Below are 11,907 nucleotides of genomic sequence, written 5' to 3' on the forward strand. Positions count from 1 at the left end.
AAGTTTTGTAAACCCTAGGTTCGACGCGTTTCGTTCCAAATTGTTATTGTTTGAGGCGTTTCAAGCATTAACCCGAGTTATAATCAATAGGTCTTGATTATAGTTCACCATTGGTTGAGTTATAGGTCTAGCTCAAGCAAATATCCCATTGGTTCGATTTATTCACATATTTCGAAGCAAATATCTTTTTATTTTCTTGCTCGTTTATATTACAAAAAAACACATAAAAATTACTAAGTTCACGTTCTGATCCAAACAGTTCACTAAACCGTTCAAATTATACAAATACAACAATTAGACAGTTCTCAGCACTGTCCAGATTTGTTAATTCCGCTGCAACACTAACGAATTTTATTCTTTTGAGTAATTTTCGTATCATTACCTCACTATCACACGGCCGGAACTAATTTATTCCGTCCACATTCTCGCTCAATTTATGCACGCCCCGCGACAAGATCATTGGAAGGCCGCGTTACAGGTGGTTCGATACATCAAAAATAAACCGGGTCAAGGTATACTTCTTCGCGCCCAAGCCGATCTCACTCTAAAAGCCTATTGTGACGCAGATTACGCCTCTTGCCCAACGAGCAGACGATCTCTTTCTGCTTATCTGGTCTTCCTTGGCTCCTCTCCAATATCCTGGAAAACCAAAAAGCAAGCCACCGTTTCAAAATCATCAGCTGAGTCCGAATATCGAGCCATCGCCTATACCGTCTGTGAACTCAAGTGGCTCAAAGGACTTCTCAACTTCCTCAGCATACCACACGCGACACCAATCGATCTCTCATGCGATAGTCAATCCGCTCTATATATCGCTCGAAACCCCGTATTTCATGAGCGCACAAAACATATTGAAGTCGACTGTCATTTTGTTCGGGATGAAATTCTCAACGGAACTATACGCCCCAGCTATGTACACACCAAGGCGCTGTTAGCCGACATATTTACCAAAGCCCTTGGTCGAATACCCTTTGACGAACTCCTCTCCAAGTTGGGCGTTTCGAACCTCCACGCACCAACTTGAGGAGGGTATTACGCAGGCAACGGTCCTCTACAACTCCACGGCTCAATCACAGCTCCAATCGAGGCAACCACATATTCATTGCCATATTTGACGGATTATATAGCCGTTGTAAATATTATGTTACCGTTATATCGATTCCCTTCCGTAAATATTATGTATTAGTCAAGTATATAAAGCACATATGTGACAATGTACAAACCACGAATTACGAATACAATAACGAATATTACAATGTCATATTACGATGTTCTAATATACACTGTAAGCATTTTAACTTACGAGTATAGTGACGAGTAATAAGCATTTTAACTAACGTGTAATAAGCATTTTAACTTAACGAGTATATGAAGTGGACGGAGTAATAAGCATTTTAAGTATTTACGAATTTTTGTATAATTGAAGGATGTAAATGAGACTTGGTTAAAAAAATAATAGAAAATCAATTGTCGTCTGTAGTAATTTGTTTAAAGTCAATAATTTTGAGCCTAGAGAACAACGAGCACAGTATTGAAATACATTACGAGTATTAGAGCATCTACAATGGTTTGACTTAGGGACTTGCTTGTTTTCATAAAATTGTAAGCTAGTAGCTCAACCATTGGAGTTGGCCATCTAGGCTAGCTTTGCCCAAAAAATTTTAAGTTAGTAGCTCCATGAAGCTACTTGCTTAAATGGACCCACAAGTGTAATTTAACCAATAGAAAAATAGTGATCATATTAATAAAGGTTTTAAATTTTTTTTGGAAATTTGGAAATTGAATAAATAAATAGAGGAGTATATTGTAACCAACACCGGCTCGTTTTTGGATTGATAATGTGAATTGTGAGTGTCACAGTTGATGAATCAATCAAAAGAAAGAAATATAAAAGACTAAAGTAGAGGGAAAAACAGTGACATTCAATGTGCTCATTGGTTCGTACTCTTCCTTGTCTTTCTTTACATAAATTACAATTACATAAAAGTAAGTTGGCCAAAGACTTCATTAACAAGTAATTTAACACACTCCTAATCTCCCACTATCGGTTAATTATTAGTATGGGCCTATGGGCTATGGTTACTGATTTATCTTAGACTTGCCAGACGGGTCGAGTGGACGGATTAAGGAAGGGTATATTTTGGTCGAATGACCAATTATATTATTTTTAGTAGGAATTAATAAAGACGTGATATAAGACTATAAGAGTGTATCGCGCATGAGATATGGTGTATTCTTAACGAATCAGGTAACCTTTGTTCAAAGGAAATGAGCCGGTGTTGGTTACAATGTATCCATCTCGCTCTTCCGGGATATGCATGATTGGTTATCCAATTAAGCTAGTAATAAGTTGGCTAAACCATTGGAGTAAATTCTAGCTTAAAATGATTGTAACTAGCTTACCATTGTAGATGCTCTAATCATGATTCATTAAGAATACAATCATTTGAAGCTAGAATTTACTCCAATGGTTTAGCCAACTTATTACTAGCTTAATTGGATAACCAATCATGCATATCCCGGAAGAGCGAGATGGATACATTGTAACCAACACCGGCTCATTTCCTTTGAACAAAGGTTACCTGATTCGTTAAGAATACACCATATCTCATGCGCGATACACTATTATAGTCTTATATCACGTCTTTATTAATTCCTACTAAAAATAATATAATTGGTCATTCGACCAAAATATACCCTTCCTTAATCCGCCCACTCGACCCGTCTGGCAAGTCTAAGATAAATCATTAACCATAGCCCATAGGCCCATACTAATAATTAACCGATAGTGGGAGACTAGGAGTGTGTTAAATAACTTAAATTACTTGTTAATGAAGTCTTTGGCCAACTTACTTTTATGTAAAGAAAGACAAGGAAGAGTACGAACCAATGAGCACATTGAATGTCACTGTTTTTCCCTCTACTTTAGTCTTTTATGTTTCTTTCTTTTGATTGATTCATCAACTGTGACACTCACAATTCACATTATCAATCCAAAAACGAGCCGGTGTTGGTTACAATATACTCCTCTATTTATTTATTTAATTTCCAAATTTCCAAAAAAAATTTAAAATCTTTATTAATATGATCACTATTTTCCTATTGATTAAATTACACTTGTGGGTCCATTTAAGCAGTAGCTCCATGGAGCATGGAGCTACTAGCTTAAAATTTTTTGGGCAAAGCTAATCTAGATGGCCAACTCCAATGGTTGAGCTATTAGCTTACAATTTTATAAAATTGCAAGCAAGTCCCTAAGTCAAACCATTGAAAATGCTCTTAGAGCAAGTTCAATGATTTGGCTTAGGGACTTGCTTGCAATTTTTAAAAATTGCAAGCTAGTAGCCAAGCCATTGGAGATGCCCATATAGATTAGCTTTGTGTAAGCAACTAGCTTCATTAAGATAGTTGCTTAAATTTGCTTAAATGGACCTACAACAAAAAAACAACCAATAAAAAGCTAGTTTCTTAAAATGTGGGTCCAATCTGGCTAGAGAAAAATTAAGCTAAACCATTGGAATGCATTGTTAGCTCAAAAATTTTGTAGCTTAAAATTTAATAGGGCAAAATTAAGCTAGTAGGAATTAGCTTACCATTGGACTTGCTCTACTGCTAGCTGAAAATTGTACAATTAATTGTGGCCGCTCCTTTTGTCTTCGTCTCTTCTCTAAATTCAAAGAAATGACAGGCCAAAGGTCATTTGTTTAAATTATTCTCACATTATTGATTATGATGCATGCACATTCCACTAGTTAATCATTCTCACCTATTTGCATTTTTTTTTTAACTAGTTGTTCCTCCGCGCGCGATGCGCGCGGAGTTCCAAGGCCATCTCCGTCTTTTTCAAACTATAAAGCTTGCGTATAATGCGTAAAATTATTGTATAATATTTTCTTAAACAACAATTGTCTTGAGTATAAATCAAGGCGATAATAGAGAAGGACGTGAGCTTTAATTTCCAGCATTTCCAGCGCTCCTAAATTTAGGAGTCTGAGGTAAGATACCCATGAGCTCCAAATCAAGACAAGAAAAACGTAGTGATTGCTCCTTTAAAAAACTCGGCATACAAATCAAGTGATACACAAGCGTACAACAAATTTTTCCTACTGTAACAATCAATATCAGTTGCATTAAGTTTTTCCTACTATAACAATCAATATCAGTTGCATAAAGACCACTCTTTTAGGACATCGAAGCTTGATAGCTTTCATCCGTCTTGCGTTGGCATTGCTGGTTCAACCCGTCTTTTTTCTTTTCATATTTGGCCGTCAGTTTCAAATTTATGCCTTCCTCCTAATACCAAGAATCAACACAGTCAACACAGTCAGAAGAGCATATTAAGTAAACATTTAACTGTCAAAACTAAAGAAGAACGTAACCTCAACAAAGCCAAACACAAACACAGACGCTCTCCTTCCCTTTTCCTCTCCAAACCTCCCCTTCTCAATCTGAACATGACCAAGCACAAACTCTTTATACCTCCTCCCCATTCATCCATCCATGCCTCTCTTACTCCCTCTCCATCCCTCAATCTTAATATGACTAAAACCAAGCTCAAACTCTCTACACCTCCCTTCTTCCCCCTACATACATTCCCCCCATCTCTCTTTCTCCCTCTCTCCCATCCCATACATGCCATAATTGCTTCGATGATTAGATGTGTGTTGCTGGCTAGGAGTATTTATATAATTCTAGATATTTGTTGTTTCATGAAGCAGAGAAAATATTTATGCCCAAATATTGATGTTTTAAGGGTAATTACATCAAATAAATTGTTTTTCGGTCAATTTATATGAAATACTCTGATAAAGCTGTTTTGGGATATGTGATGCTATATGTCAGGAATTAACTGTGCCAATCACTAATCTGAAACCTGAATAAATCATCAACATATTATGCAACAAATGAATACAAAATGCACAAATTTACTAAAGGGCTTACGAGACAAATATATCATATGCTTGAATCACTATTAAGCCCAATAGAATCAATTTCAATAGACTTCATAAAGTAATACTGGTGTGGATCAGAGCGTTATGTTATTATGACAAATCAACAGCAAACATTTGTCCATGAGAAGGCATAAAGACGTATGCAGCAAGCAAAGCTTGCTGAAACATATAACTATGCGAGGACTGATAGGAGAGAAGTAATGCATACCATTGATAAAGTAAACTTGTGATTGAAGTTGTAATCTTTTGTCAAGAGATCTGCACCACAACAAAGTTGCTTAGAGTTGTAAGCCTATAAGTAAATCAGAGAGATGATCCACTGGTAAAACAATTAATGAAATTGATTACATCATTCTCCCCCGTCAACTATGTACCGATCAATAATACTTAGCAGCATTGTTTTTTCTTTCAATTTCACAGTAATACAATCAGTCTTTAGCTAACTATTTATCGTCACAAGCAAGACATGTTAAGGTTAAGTTGTACAGCACCATGTCCTCATGTCCATACTAAAAAGAATGCAGTCCGTGTAAAAACACATCCTTTTGACTCTAAATCATCATTTTCACAAGCTTGATTAAATATGAGACTATTATAGTAACTAATTCTTTGTTAAGTTATTAAAAAGTCCACAGCTATGGTACTCCAACACTTCACTTTGGTTACGTGTAGCATGCCCGGCACTCAGACCACTCCACTCTCCACGTCTCAACACTTTGTCAATTAATTTTATACCCAATAATTGAAAACCCTGAAAAAATTAACCTAATCCCATACCCCGACACTTGTAAGCGAGTCAGAGTAATATAGGTCCGGAGCATGATCTCAAGTGTTTATGGCACAAACTAACATCTAGCTCTCTTAGCAACCAAGACAACATCATTCTGTTAAGCTACTACATGTTTGGCGTCAAATCCAAAAAGACTGATTTCTTTAACACTAACCAATTCAACTGAGAAATGACCGAGAACATTGTGTAATAAAACAAATTAAAATCAGAGTATATGAGTTTACCTCTGGCTTTTCTGCCAAAAGCTGGAAATGCAGGTAGAGCCACTTTCTTCAAAAGTAAACTACTCGTGAATATAGCCTCTGGATTTAATGCCTGGAGCTGGCATAAGTTAATGCGAGGATCCATATCGAGGCACACATTAAAAATTGCCGTCTTTATATAAATTTGTTGATAGTTGTAGTCGCCACAACTGATTACAACAGTTATATATAAAACCAAAGTAGACAGTGCCCAAGTTCTTTGGACATAACATAAGATAGCTAACACTGAGCCCAAGTTATTTGATACTGCATATATGATACCCTAATTGATATTTCAGGCGCGAGGCTATAATAACTATTATAGATTAATGCGAGGATCCATATCGAGGCACACATTAAAAATTGTCGTCTTTGCATAAATTTGTTGATAGTTGTAGTCGCCACAACTGATTACAATAGTTATATATAAAACCAAAGTAGACAGTGCCCAAGTTCTTTGGACATAACATAAGATAGCTAACAATGTAGCAATTTCAAGAGAACACGCCATGAAACACGCCCTAAGATGTAGTACTCAGAATTTTAGGCAATTAAATTAAAATGGAGACAAATTAACGGTAACAATTACAAAGCTAAAAAATAAACGTTATACCTTGAGATATGCCTGTAGCCATTTTGAGCTTTAACGTCTAATATGGCCATCCCACTACTATGAATACATGCCTTGACTCCCTGATCACAACAATAAACCATCACCCTAAATCTAAAGTGTGCATCAAACAATCATAGCATAAGAACTTTGAGCATGAAAACTCGAACAATTAGCACAAACAAAAAACGTATCAAAACCCAAATTAAGCAATCGAACACAGCTGCATCACATATGATTAATTATAGAAGTGAGAAACAAAATAGGCTATGGGGAATCATCAATGATCACGCTAACTAAATTGCCAAAACTAACACTACTTTGTCTATACCTGCAGTAAAGAATAAGAAGTAAGCAACGAAGCAAGAAATTATACACTAAAATAATATATCTTGGTTAGGAATAATTACATTATTGGCCCTCTATGCTATAATTCGCTCTCCCCAACTCCCCCACATGTTTAAATAATGATCAAAGACAACATCAAAAGTCAACAATAATCAACTGGATGATCCTAAATCAAAAAATTAAACCCAACGTACAATAACAAATTAAAGGTAAGTCTATAAAAACATAATTCACAGATGACGTGTATATCAAATGAAATTATCCAATACTTTAGAATCATACAGCTTCGTAGAGGAGACATAGAACAAATGAAACTGAAGCGACCCTCAGAAGCCAGAGAACATCCAGATCAAGTAATCAATCAATTACGTATATAAATCGCAATACATGAAAAATTAACACAACTTCTCAATACATGAAAAATTTAACACACGAATAAGTGAGAGGGTGTTCCTTCAAAACACTTAAGCCTTAGGTATAAGCATTGCATTGAGGCATACATTTAGTTTCACACAATCTACATGTGAATCTAAATGAAGACGGTGGATGAGTTTACGGTTCGCCTTCTATTAGAATCTTAAGTTACCGATCAAAGCCAAACATTACAACCAAGTCTGTTATGGTATAACTTGCAAATTTAGCATTGCTCTTGTCCGGCTATTGACTAAACTCGCTAAAGTAGCCAGCCATATCCATTCCTATAGCTAAACACCTACATATGGGAATCTGGTAGGTGCCGATAAACACCCTACGGAACAAACCATAAAATTAAAGCGTATGAAATACAGAGGGGCAAAGATTTAATACCTCCATGAAGCTGCTATAGCTCGCTGGCGACATCGGTTGCAATGCACGGCCATTCCTGTCCACTGCTCGATGTGGTCGGATAAGTGATGCTGCAATTTGTCTCTGAAAGCTTCCAGTACTTACAGGCTGAAAAATAACAATAACCAATTCAATCACAGCTTGCACTCTTAAACTAACCATCAGTACAACTTTTTCACTGTAAAGCATCACTGCAGATATATACACATCACAACTGTCTCATAGATACATCCTAAATTCTTCCCTCATTTAGAATGACATTTAAACCACTTGAATATGCTTTTCAGCACAAATATTCCAGGAAAACACTATTTCTTGCAATAATACTCCAACTAACAGTCAAAATTACACTTTCACACAATCGACATATGCTAATTGGTAGCTAGCTTAGTTGGTAAAGTCATCAGCAGTGGTACTCATAACCTGCATTCAACCCCGTCAGAATCATATTTCTCTTTGTACCTCCTATTACACTAAAAAAACAGTGTCTATATATGCTTATTTCCCTAAAAAGAACATGACACTGATACACAACAAGAAACCCAGTATAGAATTACTCAAAAAAATGGGCAGAAACCCCAATTACCAAATGAACAATTAACACAACTTCTCAATACATGAACAATTAACACACGAATAAGTGAGAGGGTGTGGACTTCAAAAAAAAAAAAAGCAAACAATTTCCATAAACAAGGAAACTGAAACCAACCCGATTTGGAAAACGCGAATAAAAAATTAAGGGAACCCAACTCAATTTAGCAAGCAATAATTAAAACCCAGAAAAGTCTTAAACTTCATACCTAAAACAACTGAAAAACGTATTAAAACACTAATCAAACAATTGATATTAGTAAATTAAAAACGAGGAAACTGAAATCAACCCGATTTGGAAAACACAATACCCGAAGAAATCAAAAATTAGCAAAGAAATTAACCAGATCTGAGAAGCGCAATAAATAAAGCGGTGCCATGTACTTGCATAGAAAGACCCCAGAAATCATCTCCGAGCAGTGAATATTCCGAATGACCTGCAACCCAAAAAAGGAAACCCGGAAAAGGAGACTCGTCTTGATGGATATAATGGAGCATCAAAATCAAACTTTAAACACAGGATGGAGAATGAAAGGGAATGGATCATTATTAGGAGAATAAAAATCAAATTAAGCCATCAAGTTATGAGGAGCGATTAAAGGAAGAAGCGGGGAAGGAGGAGACAAGAAATGGAAGAGCAAATAATAGCAGGGAAAAACCCAAGAAGAAAGAGGAGTAAACAAATGCAAAAAACAAAGAAGAAAGAGGGAGGTAAAGCGAGAAAGGCTGTTCATCACGTGAGTAGAGCGTGGAACACTGCTCTACTGTTCATATTTTCCCAATTTCATACATTTAGAGGGTTTTAGAAAAGAACATAACACTGATACACAACAAGAAACCCAGTATAGAATTACTCAAAAAAATGGGCAGAAACCCCAATTACCAAATGAACAATTAACACAACTTCTCAATACATGAACAATTAACACACGAATAAGTGAGAGGGTGTGGACTTCAAAAAAAAAAAAAGCAAACAATTTCCATAAACAAGGAAACTGAAACCAACCCGATTTGGAAAACGCGAATAAAAAATTAAGGGAACCCAACTCAATTTAGCAAGCAATAATTAAAACCCAGAAAAGTCTTAAACTTCATACCTAAAACAACTGAAAAACGTATTAAAACACTAATCAAACAATTGATATTAGTAAATTAAAAACGAGGAAACTGAAATCAACCCGATTTGGAAAACACAATACCCGAAGAAATCAAAAATTAGCAAAGAAATTAACCAGATCTGAGAAGCGCAATAAATAAAGCGGTGCCATGTACTTGCATAGAAAGACCCCAGAAATCATCTCCGAGCAGTGAATATTCCGAATGACCTGCAACCCAAAAAAGGAAACCCGGAAAAGGAGACTCGTCTTGATGGATATAATGGAGCATCAAAATCAAACTTTAAACACAGGATGGAGAATGAAAGGGAATGGATCATTATTAGGAGAATAAAAATCAAATTAAGCCATCAAGTTATGAGGAGCGATTAAAGGAAGAAGCGGGGAAGGAGGAGACAAGAAATGGAAGAGCAAATAATAGCAGGGAAAAACCCAAGAAGAAAGAGGAGTAAACAAATGCAAAAAACAAAGAAGAAAGAGGGAGGTAAAGCGAGAAAGGCTGTTCATCACGTGAGTAGAGCGTGGAACACTGCTCTACTGTTCATATTTTCCCAATTTCATACATTTAGAGGGTTTTAGAAAAATGCGTGTATTTGGGACAACAGGGTAACTCAACATGACAGGAGGTGAATAAAAGCTACTATTATTGCGTTCCTACTGTTTTATATTGACAATAATGGGTCAAATCACGTAATTTTATATGAAAACTTTTGATGACAACGTATCTAGTTACCTAAGAGGGGTGCTATGGACCTTCTCTTTCCCACCTTCTCTCTTTTTTTCTCACAATTGATTAATTTAGTATATACGGTGTGAGGTCGAAAAGCAAGTGAACAAAGCAAAAGAAACGATATTTTAATCGGTTGTGAGAGGAGAAGGTAGATAGTAATTCTCGTTACATAATGAGCAATTTGTAAAGTTTTTTTTTTTTGGTTGAGAGAAGCGGAATACATCCTACTAAAGTTAAGAAACGAAAAGAACAACTACACTAAGAAACAACCCCCTAGCAACAAAACAAACTAAAAACGAGAACATGGGCACAAATCGAGGCCAGGCTACCCCTCCCATGTCGTGTTGAATTAGCTGAAATAACCTAGTCGGCAGATTCGTATGATCAACACGGCATAGCTGAAAAGGTTGCGTTACTTCAATATTAGCCATCAGGTCAGCACACATGTTTGCCTCACGATATGTATGCATAATCCGAACTTGCCACTGCAAGTCCTCAATAAAAGTTCTGCAAATCTGCATCAAATGAGAATGTGTCGACGGATATTCCTCTTTTCGCTCCATCACATTAGCAACTATCAACGAATCAGTCTCGATAATAAGCCGCGGCATTTTGCGCTTTATAGCAATCATTAAACCCCGCTTCAAGGCCATAAGTTCAGCACTAGTTACCGTTGCAATTCCCAATTTTTCAGCAAAAGCTTCAATTATCTGACCAGTTTGAAGAAAGGATATTATAAGCCCAAAAGCCCACCTAAGCCCGCATGGGCCGATAAATGACCCCGCACATCGGTCAAATACTACCCATATGGATTGATGGATACCACACACATGAGGATCTTACTATATTTAATTGTGTGTGGTCCTTCTCATGTGTGTAGGGAGGACGAGGAAGAATTTTCTATTAGTGTGAATATATCTTTAGATTATTCTGTTGTATCCGTAAATATAGCAACTGTATAATATCGTATCATATCTTGTAACCATATAATATCTTGTACCTATTATATAGATTGAATACAAGCCAATCAGCCATTTCAGGGGATTACATCATAACATGGTATCAGCTAGGTTACGATAATTCGAACCCTAGTCTCCATCTCTTCTTTTCTGTTTCGACAGACTCCACGGCCGCTTTCCCCAGCCTTTCACATCCGTCTCGATGGGTGATAAACTCGACGCTACTCCATCTCCTAAGCCTCCCTTGCACCCCGTGTTCACTGTCTACAACATCCAACACAAAATCCGTGTTCTTGATGGAACGAAGGTCACCTATGCGTCATGGGTTCGCCTGTTCATGCTCCACGCCAAAGGCTACAAAGTTTTAGCACATATTGACGGCACGAAACCGCCTGCTCCTGATGCCGCCAACTATGGTGATTGGTGTGAGATCGATGCTCATGTCCTACAATGGATTTATGGGACTCTGAGCGATGACCTTCTTCCTCGAGTGCTTGTAGACGAATCAACGGCGTACGAGGCATGGAAACGTGTCGAAAATATTTTCCTCAATAATAAAGGGGCACGTGCTGCCGCCTTAGAGCACGAGTTTAATAATCTTAAACTCGTCAGTATGCCTTCGCTTGAGGCGTATTGTCAGAGTTTGCGAGATCTTGTTGGGCAAATGAAAGACGTCGGTGCAGCCGTGAATGATCAACGATTGGTGCTACAACTCGTTCGCGGTCTTCCATCGTCATATGACACC

At 37.0% G+C, this 11,907-nt stretch overlaps 1 protein-coding gene across 1 annotated transcript; it reads right to left on the reverse strand.

Annotated features, from left to right (window-relative positions):
* Window positions 1-4,021: 4,021 nt before the first annotated feature.
* On the reverse strand, window positions 4,022-9,149 carry LOC141598735 (uncharacterized). The gene is made up of 6 exons (XM_074418483.1): window positions 8,703-9,149; window positions 7,750-7,875; window positions 6,598-6,677; window positions 5,967-6,154; window positions 5,161-5,210; window positions 4,022-4,293 (listed from the first exon to the last, which is right to left on the reverse strand). Exons 1-6 carry the CDS (start codon window positions 8,766-8,768, stop codon window positions 4,183-4,185), a joined length of 621 nt encoding a protein of 206 aa, XP_074274584.1. The 5' UTR covers window positions 8,769-9,149; the 3' UTR covers window positions 4,022-4,182.
* Between the last annotated feature and the right edge of the window lie 2,758 nt (window positions 9,150-11,907).

The sequence above is a fragment of the Silene latifolia genome, chromosome 9, assembly GCF_048544455.1.
Source record: "Silene latifolia isolate original U9 population chromosome 9, ASM4854445v1, whole genome shotgun sequence".
Taxonomy (NCBI): Eukaryota; Viridiplantae; Streptophyta; class Magnoliopsida; order Caryophyllales; family Caryophyllaceae; genus Silene; species Silene latifolia.

Bases quoted from the DNA above. Each gene is read 5' to 3' on its own strand.
- LOC141598735 (XM_074418483.1), bottom strand. From the start codon at position 8,768: ATGATTTCTGGGGTCTTTCTATGCAAGTACATGGCACCGCTTTATTTA. The intron at 6,678-7,749 runs GTATTAAATCTT...TGTTGTGATCAG, and splicing joins GCTATAGCAGCTTCATGGAG to GGAGTCAAGGCATGTATTCA. The intron at 5,211-5,966 runs GTAAACTCATAT...GTTGTGGTGCAG, and splicing joins TTTTGGCAGAAAAGCCAGAG to ATCTCTTGACAAAAGATTAC.